Genomic DNA, 13336 nt, shown 5'->3' with positions numbered 1-13336 from the left:
AGATTCAACTGGCAGGTACAACTCAACAATAAAGAAGACGATATATAATAATAGTTGACCCTCAAACAACTATTCCTCATGTACCAATAGCAAGCTTAAAAGCCAGTATAAAACCAAATTCAAAGTTAAAGTGGCATGGAAATAAAAAGGTTGCAACTTGGTGCGGAAATATATATAGCACGGGGGCCATGTTGGAGCTGAATCCATAAGTGGGGTGCCACTGCCTGGAAGGCCCTTCCCCTCACAGCCATCCTCTTTACTTATTTGAAAGGTGACTCACGGAGAAGGACCTCCATCGATGATCTAAGCATCTGGGCTGGTTTCCACGTCATCCCAGGTTAGTTTATAAATGCATCCTTGGGAACAGTGCTGAGTTGGGACAACTCAACGCCCACTGTGGGTTTTAAGGCACTGACTTCCACCCTAACCTACCTCACACGGTTTTTTGGGGGATAAAATGGATTAGAAGATCAGGCACACCACCTTGGGCTCCTTGAAGGAAAGGTGGGATATAAATGTAACAATAAGTAATACATGCTGGAAATTTTGCAGAAGCCCACAACCTGAACATTATTCTTCAGCATTCACATTTTTTTTAAAAAAACTTGAACTACACCAAGTCACTCAAATCCAGCATTTCCTGCATAAACACAAGAATTCCAATGCATATAGAGCTCCTACTGAGTTTCAAGCTCAATCATATTCCTAACCGCAGACCGGTTCTATTTGCTGCCTGGAATAATTATCAAAGCGTCCTGTACCTAATGACACCTGATGCTCAGAACATACCTGCCAAACCAACTGCTCCTTGATGACATCTGTGGATGACAAGCAGACGCTGAGCACCACCGTGTGTGACACAGAAGTTAGCACCCCGGCAATCACCGCATCCTGCATGCTGAAGGGCAGCATGGTGTAGACCACGAAAATGATGAATAAGAAAAACGACACCTGCGCCGGAAAGAAAGCACAGTCATTTTAAAAACCTTCTGAACATATATTTGCTGAAATTACCCTGGCTCCTTCACGTGTGCCTAGCGGGTTTCTTTATGTGATCCGAAGAAGCACATCGTCATCCCAACACCTGCTTTCCCCTCCAGCCTCCTCTGTTTCAGAAGAAGTTTGTTGTGAGGTGTGCGGGACAAGCTGCTATATTTGAAGCACAGTCCTAAAGCTCTCTTGGGTACACTGAACGTGTAATGCGATTCAGAGTAAGTAACCCTGGTTTGTTTAAAATGGGGCTGATGCTTGCAGAATTGCATTCTTCATGCGCACAGAAAAAGTTTGTTAACCCTCTATGAATCCTCAAATGTTCTAGCGAGGGTATGATGACCAGGCTTGTGTGATTTCTATGTTTTTGGGGATTTGCTTTTTTTTCCTGCAGTATGCAAGATCCATTGAGGTGCTTCACGGGTACATAGCAAAGGTCTGTACTCAGGATGCCTTTGCAACAGAAATGGACTTAATCTCTTTTAAAAGGTCCTGAAAAAAGAGACTGTCTTGTTTAAAATTATCAGGAATGTTTTCTGCAATTGGACAAAGACCCGCAAAGTTCAGTGTGGTACACCAGCAAGCCATTGCTTTGAAGAGGCATGGATAGTTGTGTAGTGTTTGTGCAAAATTTCTGATAGTTAAAGACAGTTTAAGCCATGCAATGCTTAAACCATGCACAAATATGCTAAAACACATGGAAACGCTTTTCCAAGCTAGAATGAAGTAGTTGCCAATAGCTAAGATTTTTAGCTTTGTAGTCTCAAATACTAAACAACTAAGAAACACGCAATGGAATAGTTTGGTGTCTCTTTCAAATATTGAGTACTAAGTTTTGTATGTGAAGAAAAACTGACATGGGGGTAGGGTGAGGATGCTGAAGACCAAATAAGAAATGACATTGTTCGTTGGAATTGCTTTCTTATCCCAGCATTCAGGCTAATCTAGGGAGAAGCGATCCATGAACAACAACTGGATTTGACATGCAGACTTTTTCTGATACCAACCTAAATGTTCCATAGAATATAGACCACTCCGTCCCTCCCTCCCCTTGGGGAATTTAAAAGAATTTCCTGGAAATCTTGGGCCTTGTGCATATGTGTATGTTGATTCACAAGCCAGCAACTTTAGGGATCACCATGGGCCTATAATTATTTCGGTAGTAGACATCTTTAAGGTTAACACATGCTGCAGAATTAAGGGTGATTCACAAAAGAGCACTAGGCAGAATTACATGGAGTTTCTATTTTTATCTAACTCTATTTGTATCACATTAAGAAAACTAAGATTATGGCATCCGGTCCTATCACCTCCTGGCAAATAGATGGGGAAGAAATGGAGGTAGTGAAAGATTTTATTTTTCTGGGCTCCAAGATCACCACAGACGGGGACTGCAGCCAAGAAATTAAAAGATGCTTGCTCCTGGGGAGGAAAGCTATGGCAAATCTAGACAGCATACTAAAAAGCAGAGACATCACCCTGCCAACAAAAGTGCATATAGTCAAGGCAATGGTTTTCCCAGTTGCAATGTATGGCTGTGAAAGCTGGACCATAAGGAAGGCTGAGTGCCAAAGGATTGAGGCCTTTGAATTGTGGTGCTGGAGGAGACTCCTGCGAGTCCCTTGGACTGCAAGGCGATCAAACCGGTCAGTCCTAGAGGAGATCAACCCTGACTGCTCTTTAGAAGGCCAGACACTGAAGATGAAACTCAAATACTTTGGCCACCTAATGAGAAGGAAGGACTCCCTGGAGAAGAGCCTGATGCTGGGAACAATAGATGGCAAAAGAAGGAGGGGACGGCAGAGGATGAGGTGGCTGGATGGAGTCACTGGGGCAGTCGGTGTGAGCTTGAGCGGACTATGGGGGATGGTGGAGGACAGGAAGGCCTGGAGGAATGTTGTCCATGGGGTCGCGATGGGTCAGACATGACTTCACGACTAGCATAGCATAGTATTTTCATCAAGCCTGGCTACTTTACACTGTTGGGCAAATGCTAATGATTAAAATTCTATTTTCAGTCTCAAGTGTCTGGCTTTCCAAGAATCCCTCCAAAGGACGGGGTGAAGGGCTGAAGAAGCTGGAGCTGAAAGTGTCCCTGAGAAGACAAAGGGCAAGTTTGCACATCGCAATAAGCCACGCTGGCTGGTTGTTTGCTTGCTTGCTCACCTGTGAGTCTCCAACAGATAAGCAGGCCCTGTGCAGCTTGCAGGGGCTTGTTTCTCCCTCCGTCCCTGCTTCCTGAATGTTTCTGGAGGGTCTGTAAGGTGCAATCCTTGTAATGCATGGCGGTGGGTCAAGGGCTGTTTTCCCCTGCAGAGGAGGGCAGGGTGTGTTCCAATGGAGCAAAGCTCAGGGGACCGAGACTCAAGTGAGATGCCAGGAAGTACTTCCTGATGGTTAGGACCCCGAGGGTATGGAATGAGGAGGGACGGGGGTGGGAGAGAGACACAGGATGTCCCTCTAGAAGTACCTCAAAGGCTGTCACAAAGAGGAAGGTCAAGCTCTCTTCTTGCTGATGCCAGAGGGCAGGACACGGAAGAATCAGCTCAAGTTGCGACAACCCAGATTCAGGCTGGACATCAGGAGAAGCTTCCTCACGGTCAGAGCAATACGGCAGTGGGACCGGCGGCCCGAAGAGGTGGGGGGATCTCCCACACAGGAGACATTGAAGAAGAAACTGGGCAGCCCTCTGAGTGGGATGGTATGACTTGCAACAGCAGGGGGGTGTTCATGCCCCCTTCCAACTCTACTATTCTATGATTGTATGATGGGGTTCCACAGGAGGGGGTTGAGGCCCCATCGGTGAGGGTGCTCAAGAATTGGCTGGACATGCACATGGTAGGCAGGTCATGGGCAGAGCTGGCTGGAGCTGGGGGTCAGACTAGATGGCCCAGGGGGACCCTACTGATTTGCTTTGTTTCTGTGTTTCTATATTTCTATGTATCTTCCACAGCTGTTGCTTCCCCCTACGGCATTGCTCTCCAACCAGTCCGTGGATCTGAAATACACTTTGGCAACACAAGGCAAGCTCTAGATTGCATGGAAGCGTCTGCTCAGACAGGGTGTCTGTCGAGCTGCTGGGTGGGCAGCACACTGACAGGATCCCTAATTTGGTTCACACATCACGATAAACCACGGTGGGTCCACGTGTCGCAGGCACCATCTTGAGTACACCAACTGCAGTGGGCCCACGCCGCAGCTTGTCATGTCATGCGCTATTAGAGATCATGGGCTATTATTCAAGGTTATGATGAGACCACCATCCAAAGGTAGTTTAACCCTCAACGCCCTCCAACAAAGAAATCTGGATTCAAAACCATTGGATTATTTCTGGGACCATCCAAATTCCTCCCTTGTTTGATCAATTCCACTTATGAGTGATCATGAATGACTCTTTATGACTGATCGAATGAACAACCACATTAACATGCTGTCTTTTAATACAAAAAACATAGTTTACACGCACCAAAGTTATACTAAAAAGCAGAACAGGCGCACAATTTGAAAGCATGTTCATAAAATAATTCACGGAGAAAGCAACACTAAAAGCATACATCTAGTTAATTTCCAGATGCCTGGTGTTTTCCCAAATGCTTTCCCACCTAACTGAAAGAGAGCACTGGTGGCCCTCTTTGGAGAGCGTGGACTAGCCGAAGGTAAGCCAACCTCCCCCCAAAATGGCACTTGAAACATCTGGGGCTCTTACAGTAAACACGGAGACGTGTCACATTATTGTCTTCGATTCCATTTCTGGGTGGAATCCAAGGTCCTTTAAGTGCAATCCTAGGTCTGCCCAGAAGGAAACACCATTGAAGATGTGGAGAACAACGCCCTTAACTCCCCAAAGGCACGGGATCCTGAAGGATCATCTTCCCATATAAATCCAAACTTTCGGTGAAAAGGGTCTCCTTCCTAAACCATTTATTTATTTATGTAAAACCTTTTTAGACCATCCCTTACCATAGTCTTGGGATGGTTTAACAGTAAGACAAAAATAAAACAAAACACGACTTCCTAAATAAATCGTCAGGTTACCCCAGCTGAGATGCGACAGGGCATTTTCCGAGACAGTCCACAATATCAAACCTGGGAGATCCGGTTCAGAAATCTCTTTAAACGCCTTTAGATACCATCTGAAAATGTTCTATATTTAGCAGGCAGACAGACTAGCCTGCAGATGAATATCGGTTGACTTATTGATTTGCTTTTATCTGCTTTGCTTTTATTAAGGTCACTCATTTACCCAGTAGGAAGACCATGAGACACAGCTGAATCTCCTTCTAGGAAACCATTCATGTTTTAGGACTGTGGCATATTTTCCTTTTGTTGAGCCTTTTGGAGCATTTTAGGAAGGAAGTACAGTAGACATCTTTGATACGGACACTGCACTATTTTTATATATTACTTTGACCTATAACTCCCAACAGCCCTAGCCTGCATGGCCCCAGTGGCAAAGCATCATGGGAACTGTGGTCCACAGCATCAGATGGGCCATGAGATGCCCATCACTGCTCATGAGGTGGGGAAGCAACTTGGAGCAACTGGGGGAAGATAAATTGTAGGCAGAACAAGGACTAATTCACTCTCCCCCACGGCTTCTTGGCTCTACAAACCACTTCCAAAACATGCTGTCTCCTGGCTCTTTAAAGAAGCACAGCATGAGGGTGCAAACCTCGCACTGCATAAGCAATCTCCAAGGCCACAAAAATGATTTAGGAAGGAAGGAAGTGCGTTGCAAAAGAAGAAGATGAGGAATAAAAAGAGATGGAACATGTCACTGAACACAGATAATTTATTTCCTTTGAAGGACTGATTCTGCTGCTATATTGTATAATACGTTGCTCAGAAACAGAGAGACCTAATTTCTAACCTGGAAACTTGATGTGTTTTCAACAGAACAAAGAAATAATATTAAAGGAAAGCCATGCGGATCCCTTTACAGCCCATTACATTTGGATAAAGATATAAAGAAATGTTATTTCCATGGCAGCTTTTGTCAGTTCTCTCTTTTTAACACACAAACACTCAGTGGGTAAAGCCAGGCTATTACCCCGCTCTTTCTGCCTGCTCCCTAAATTTGAGCCAAACAAATGCAGCTCTGAGAAATCCACTAAAGGGATCAGTAATATTATAACAGGTACTCGATTTCCTCCTTCAAAATGCTCTGGTTTCATCAGCAGCAAGTCAGCTCTCCTTCCCTGCCATCACTGCCAAACATAGTCCATGAAATATGAGTGCATTTGGTCTCCTACCCCAGACGCAAACAGGTGGAACATTTCGGTGTGAAAAGAGGAACTGCCCTGCTTTGGAACTCTGTAAACTATTCGGCCACTTCTGTCACGGGAACTCTCTGCGATCGGGATGCAATCAGATTTATTGGCTCTCAGTCATATTCGCATGCGGTGCAGGGGCAACGAAATACAGCTATCCTTCCCACGCTTCTGCAGGCCATGCTGAGATCTTTCTGCTTTGCAGCTTCATCTAATTCCCAGCTTTTGTACATGAGACCCTTTTTGTGCGTTTGTGATCCCCCCTTCAGGGGAGTCCACAGGTTCTTCACACCGCCCAGTTGTTCTCTCCAGGCGCCTCCCACGTCGTCCAGCCGTTTCCACAGCTTTTTTATCCTACAGTGTGGATAATGCAGTATTGCCCTGGGCGATCTAATTATTTGCTACAGAGATGTTGGATGAAGCTCACGCTCCATTTTTGCACCACAGTGCTCCCGTGTGCTCTGCATTACACCTCAGTTCCACCCTAGCTAGACCGGATGGGGCTTTTTTAGCCCTTGGGTGACAGCCTGAAACAGCTCAAGAGGTCTGGACTGTCGTGACGTGACAAGCTCTTGCGTGCGTCTGTTGCAGGCAGCATATTCAGAGGTGGAGAGGGAAAACCTTGCATACTTGGAAAGAAAGCAGAGGACAGCTTGGTAAAGCACTGGCTTAAATGCCTCCTGTACAGAAGCCCTAAACTGCGGAGGTATAAAAATTCACCTAGAAGTTAGATCCCCCCTGAACTTAGTGGAGCATACCTCTGAGTAGGGCCATATAGACTTGCACTGTAAGCCTTCACAAATCTTCCTTTTAAAGACTGGCTGGGCCTCTGTCTCACCTCTTTTCTTTCCTGGTGTCTCGGTTTTGTTTAACACCCAGCCTGAAGAACTGAAAATCTCGTTTACTACCTTGTAATGTTTAGCAGAAGGATGATGCCAATACTATTTCTGCTGAAGTCCACACTTTGCCTTCTAAATCTTTGGTGGGCTTCAAAAATATGGCTCTCCAAAGGCAAAAAAAGAGAAGAGTTTTGAGGGGAGGAAGCAAAGTAAGGCTCCTGACCATGTTCTACCAAAGCTCTCCTACCATTCAGCTTCCTCCACAGGCTTCTTATATCTAGTGCCAGAACCATCCGTTAATCAAGTCAGGTCAAGTCAATGCTAGTCCTATTCACAGCACACCTCTTGACATGGACGGGACAAGCATTCAACTAATACTGGATACAACTGTCAAATTTTTGTTTCATGACAGATCCCATGAGGAAGAAACCAGTTTGCAGTTATTAGGAAGTCTGCACCGATATGCCATGGTTAAAGAGAAACAGAAATAACACTAAGGTGAATATTGAGAATGGAACACACCTGATGCAAAACCAGAAAGATTTGCCTATTCTAATGAAATTTTAGCCAAGAAGAAATTCGGCTGCGAAGTGAAAAGAAATCCAAAATATCTTTAGTCTCAACTGAAATTAAACCCGTTGGCAACTATCCTCCAAAATCCATCCTTTTCTCAAACTTACCTTCCCCTTTCCTTTCATCGCTCAACAATCTCACTTGCTAAATCCAAATTCAGCCAACTGCCCTGTAAAGATTAAAGTCTTAAACAGAAGGTAGAAATAAATTTGTAGGAAGTGAAATTGAGGGAGTCTCCATTTGGGGATGGAGAAAAGGCTGGGCTAGAGCAGGGACTGCAGCGGCTGCCATGTTTTTCTCCCAGAATCCCTGTCACAGCGAGGTTATGTGATGCGATTCTGAAGGAACCCCTTTTGTGGGGAGAAGAAGCTGCCACGGTTCCCCACCAAAGCCCGCTTGGCCTGATGCCATGGGGAGCATCCTGGAGCGGAGGGGGGCAGAAGACACACAGTTGTGGCCAGCTGGAAGGCTCACGGTCAGAGAAACAATCAAAGCAAGCTGCAGAAGATGTGGGCAAGCGCAACAGAGAAGAGGTGCTTCCAGATGAGGTATGTCTGTGTGCTTGCCCTGTCTTATTCATGGAATTTCATGAAGGTCCAGGCAACCAGTACTGGAGCGATGATAAAAGTACCGCACTCAGTCGATTTAGTCCCTTCATGTTAGGACCTTGCTGCAGCTAGGAGGGGACCTTCTAATGCAAACAGTGGGATATGAGGATCTGAGAAATAAGCATTGGTAGGATACCAGACTTTGCTCTCAGCAAAAGAGAAGGCAGACCTATGTGGGTGGGCCATTTTCATTTGGGACCTTGACTGAAGGGTGGAACAAGGACCAGAAGGTATGACATTAGTTACCTGAGCCTATTTTGTGGGGATATGTGGGGCCTCTGATATGGAGGGAGATGGTTCATTGAGGTGAGAGGGCTGCCTCTGGAGGTCCCAGTTCTGCAGTTCCCAGTCCAAGAGATCCCAGTCCAACAGGCTAAGGCTTGGCCGTAAGCCAAGGTCTGTTTGAGCTTGCCGGCCAAGCATATCTTAGCACCTCTGTGTCTGGTGCCACATGTCTGATTTGCAGGTTTCCCCTGTAAATGTCAGAGCTCTAGAAGCCTAATCCAGGACAAGGAAGTGCTTACTCCTCCGTCTGTTAGCTTTACCGCCTCCTACTTTGCTCTTCCAGCGGTGATATTTTGCTTCCAGTCTTTGCAATGCCTTCTCCTCCAACCCATTTCTCTTGGGAAAGTGTTTTGCCCCATAATGCTTCCCTTCTTCCAGTAAGAAAATGGATTCAATCCTATGCCAATTATTGCCAACACTGGACTATAGCAAGTCGATCATTCATTCCTGCTTTAAAGTTTTCCTCTGTTGCTTTTATACCAGCTTCCTAAAGATCTTTTCCCATTCATCAGCGATCTATACAGCTCTTTGAAACAAATATTATATATTCAAAAATTCTGGCATGGGTTTTTATAATCGTGGTTTGCATGCTTGGCAAGCAAAGATGGCAAAAAGAAATTCTTGTAATGAGAAGGTTGACCTGCCACTTAATTATTTTCTCATTAATTTTTCCAACCTGCTTTGATTAAAATGGTCCATCATTGTCTTAAACGGCTGGATACAGATCAAAGGCATAAAGAAGGGAAATCAATAAATCCCACTGCTCTGTATCCTTTTAATGGGGTCTGAAGTTTTAACTGTGTTCTCCCGTCGGCATTCGTAGAGGCCAGCCATCAATTTTCCATTTCATCCTCTCTGTTTGATTCATGGGACAGAATGCTGCACAATTTTGTGCATTTAATCCACTGCCTAGAGGAAAATTATTTTCAGCAGCAATTGCCGGTGCAAACCAATATCTGAAAGGGACTGGTGTGAGTTGCAGCTCTCCGGCTGTGCTGTTTTATTTTTGGGAACAACTCCTGGCATGCTGGCAAATTACGACTCTTATCGACTGATTCTTCGGCTAGGATGACAAGCCCTCGGGTTGTTCAAAACCAAACAAAATTGTTGCTGTTGCCTTCACGCACTGAAAAGAGCAAACCTGGTGCTCATAATTATTGTATCCTTAATCTGGGGCTAACATTATTTCACCTGCTAATTACACAATTTTTAACAGATTGATTATACAAATTCCATAGGTACAGTATAAGAATTTATCAACAGCATGAATGTGGAATACTGCCTATGAAATGGCAGGCAAGCATGGCTGGGTTCACACATGGTATGGAATGCTAAATTCTAGGTTGTTCTGTTAGGAAACACAACCATGCCAAGAAACCATGGCTTGTTAACTACAAACAACCCAAAAAAAGAACCTATGGTCTGTTGCTGGGTTGTGAGCTGTGGTTTGTTTAATTCTGGGTTGTTGTTCCATGTGAACCTTGGAACCATGGGTCGTTTGTGGATTGTTTTGCCTGACTACGGAGGCAGTGGGGAAGACCAATAAATCAACCAACCGAAAAAACTTGCTTGATTACTATGCCAGTACCATAATGCCACAAAGGCATTTAGGATGCAAAGAAGGAATGGATAAAGGAAGAAAGGAACAAACAAGGATTAAGAAATGAACCACAGTTTATTTGGACAGGCTACAAAGCCATGCGTTAAACAAAACACGTTCGGTTTGTTTAACACATGGCTGTATTATTTTAAAATGGAATTTTAATGCTCTAGAACTTGGGTTTTATTCTTTGAATTGTCCCATATGTTTGAAGAATTTAAAACATGTTTTTCCCCTATACTTTTCCCCCAGAATACAAAAACATGCATACAATAATATGGTCAATTCTTCCCATTGCTCTTTTTATGCAACACATTCAGTATTGCGCACCTGATAAAAAATAGTGTCCAAAGGCAATTGCAACCTTTCTGTTCCTACTGCATGCACAAGATATTTTAATCATCTCCAAAAATATTTTTAAGCTATATTCAAAAGAGTTTAGACAGTACTTCTGACTGTTTTATATCCAGAACTAGTTCTCTTTAGAATGAAGTTTTATTTTCTATTATTTTTAGGGCCAGCAAAGCTACAGGGTGATGCCTACGTTAGACAATGCGGCTGTGGTTTCCTAGAAACACTTTTCCCAACTGGAAGTAGGTGGAACGTTGGACAGCATCTTTATCATGGAGATGCTGGCTGGGCTTTTAAGCATCAAGATGCCACAAAGGTCCTGCTGCGAGGTGGGGGGCTTGTGCCCCTTCAGGTGTTTTGGCCTCCAAATCTCAGCCGCTGGGGCCCAGCAAAGGTGAGCAGCCAGGGACTCAACCTCCAGGGGGTCGCAGATTCCCTGTCCCTCCACAGTTACCTGAAAATAACTGTAAGGGAAGTGCTAGGGCAACCCAGCCTGTTATTCTCCCCTTGCCGCAGTCATGAAGAAATCCGGGTCAAAGGGGCTTAATGCATTTTAGTTTCCTTTTATAAACACGATTTTATTTATGGGTTTCAGTGCTGGTCCTCCGCCCATTTGCATTGTTTGAGCGTAGAACTACCCTTTTCAATCCACCATTCTCTTTTCCGTCCCCCACACCCCCCTGCTTTTCCTCCTTTCGCTTTATCGAGCAAAGTTTTGCCACCACTTAACAAGAGCTCCAGCAGTTCTGCCTGAGCCCCACATGTTGGCAAGAGCATTGTCCACGGCTGCTGAAAACAGAAATCGGCACATGTCTCCATCACAGAATCAGCATGAGGTTTATTTTCCTCAAAATTGTCATTCTAAAGTCACGATTCCTGTGTTGGAGGTTGGAAAGGAAGTTTTATTAGGGGGTTGCTAGGTGAGAATTTGAAATAATACAAAACAGAGGCTGGTTCCAGGAGGTTATCATCTATGCCCAACCTGCTTGAGGTTAGGGTTGGCTATAGGCAAAAATGTCATAATGGGCATGGCCCTTTATAAATTAAGAATAACAAAATAGGGCCCTGCCCCGAGGAGCTTACAGTCTAAACTTCTTTGCAGGGGAACAATGGCAGAAGCCAAGGCAGAAGTCGTGGGAATAAACAGGACGTGTCTACATGGTCTTCCAAGAAAGCCACGGGGTGTGTTCAGCTTAGTCGTGCCAACTTAGTCACGCCAACAGCTCAGTCCCCACATAACCTCTGCTGACTCCCTCTGGAGTCCCCATATCACCTCTCATGCTGTACTGGGTCCCCAGCTTTTCAGGAAACACGGGGCCACACAGCGAGGATGAAAAGCAAGACTCTCCCTCCAGCCTCCCGCATCCAGTTTCAGAGCCACTGCATGAAGAGCTGCTCTGGATTCAACCCATGCTCAGGTTCCCACCTGCCTTCTGTGAGCATTTTCTTCCTTTACCAGTCGAACGGGGATGCCAGCGAGCAGGCCCACTGGATGCTTGCTCTGACGTCCGCTGAGTAGTTCTCATCCGTCAGTGCTTGTCCTGAGGGACCAGATCCTTCAGCTTGCCTCACGCACAAAAGGTCCCGTGGAACATTATTAACGAGAATCTTTCTCCTTGAATCATCTGCCCATTATTGATTGTTCCAGCAGAAAAGCAGCTTTATGGCTGAAAAACCTCTTTGCTGTCCCTTAATTAGTCAAGATATATCTATATCTATAGATATATGTTCTTCTTGATGGTTTTTCTAAAACGTCTTGAAATAGCATGGTTTCATCAGAAAAATGAAATGAGAAAAGACAACCCATAGATGGGTTCACTGATGGAAACAGAGCCGTGGTGCCTTATTTTCCCATCTCGCATGCTTAATTAGCATAATTAACTTTGTTGGGATGGATTATCTCGACATCCTCCTCAAGGTTTGGGAATCATGGTAACTCACACTCAAGAAGTGTTACTAGGTAGCTTGAAACCAGCGTGTGCAGGGAGAGAAAAATATTCCCTGGTCAAGTAACAAAACCCCTCCCTGATAAGGAACTGGAAGGAACTATGCTGAAATTAAGAAGCTATCAATCAACAATATAGCTGCATTATAGCAACTGAAGTGGCAAGGAGGAAGCTGTTAAATAAAGTCACAGTAAGCCCAAAAGGCTTCCAAAGCAGGCCTTCCACTGATAAACACTTTTATCATATATATCTGCTTATCATTTTACATCAGCCCTGTAAGGTAGGCAATGTCATTGGAGGTTGTCCAATCACTGCTCAAGGGTCCCATACATAAAATATCGTGCATTATTGTGATTTGCACACTGGCCCAAGGGGCAAAAAGTGAAAAACTGCATCAGAATAAATTCCACCTTTGATATGAACAGTCTAATGTATTTCCTTGTTGATTCTTTATAAAAATATTTTCAGAAATAAAATGTTAGAAGTAAAAGCAAATGCCAACATGTTTTGCTACGGTCCATATAACGCAAGCGTTTCCGAAAGGGAACATTATTCAGATATTTCCAAAACAATGAAATTCACCTAGCATTTAATACCAAATCAGGTATTGGTGGGATGGAGCATGTGAGTATTATATATGTATATTAAATGACTTTGATTACCCATGCATAGACGCCTGTCTGCAGAATAGCAGGATGAAGCCAGCAGGGTGACTTTGGGCCAATCACAGACTCTCAGCCCAGCCTACCTCACAGGATTGTTGTTGTGGGGACAAGATGGAAGGCAGCAGGAGAATGATGCATGACACTTTGTGTCCTTTGTAAGAAAAAAGGTGGGTATAAATCTAATCCCCTTCATGAGTCACTGCCTTGTC

General features: G+C 44.5%; 1 protein-coding gene across 3 annotated transcripts in view; it reads right to left on the bottom strand.

The window, feature by feature from the left end:
* ADCY2 (adenylate cyclase 2) overlaps positions 1 to 1004 on the bottom strand; it is a 67892-nt gene extending 66888 nt beyond the window's left edge. For all 3 annotated transcript variants that reach the window (XM_044442848.1, XM_044442849.1, XM_044442850.1), the window contains exon 1: positions 790 to 1004. In XM_044442848.1, coding sequence (XP_044298783.1) covers positions 790 to 912 — 123 coding nt within the window. In that variant the 5' untranslated portion in view covers positions 913 to 1004. The remainder of the gene's footprint in view (positions 1 to 789) is intronic.
* Positions 1005 to 13336: the final 12332 nt, after the last annotated feature.

The sequence above is a fragment of the Varanus komodoensis genome, unplaced genomic scaffold (genome assembly GCF_004798865.1).
Source record: "Varanus komodoensis strain SLA01 unplaced genomic scaffold, ASM479886v1 scaffold40, whole genome shotgun sequence".
NCBI classification, from domain to species: domain Eukaryota; kingdom Metazoa; phylum Chordata; class Lepidosauria; order Squamata; family Varanidae; genus Varanus; species Varanus komodoensis.
This window is presented reverse-complemented; position numbering and strand designations above follow the sequence as displayed.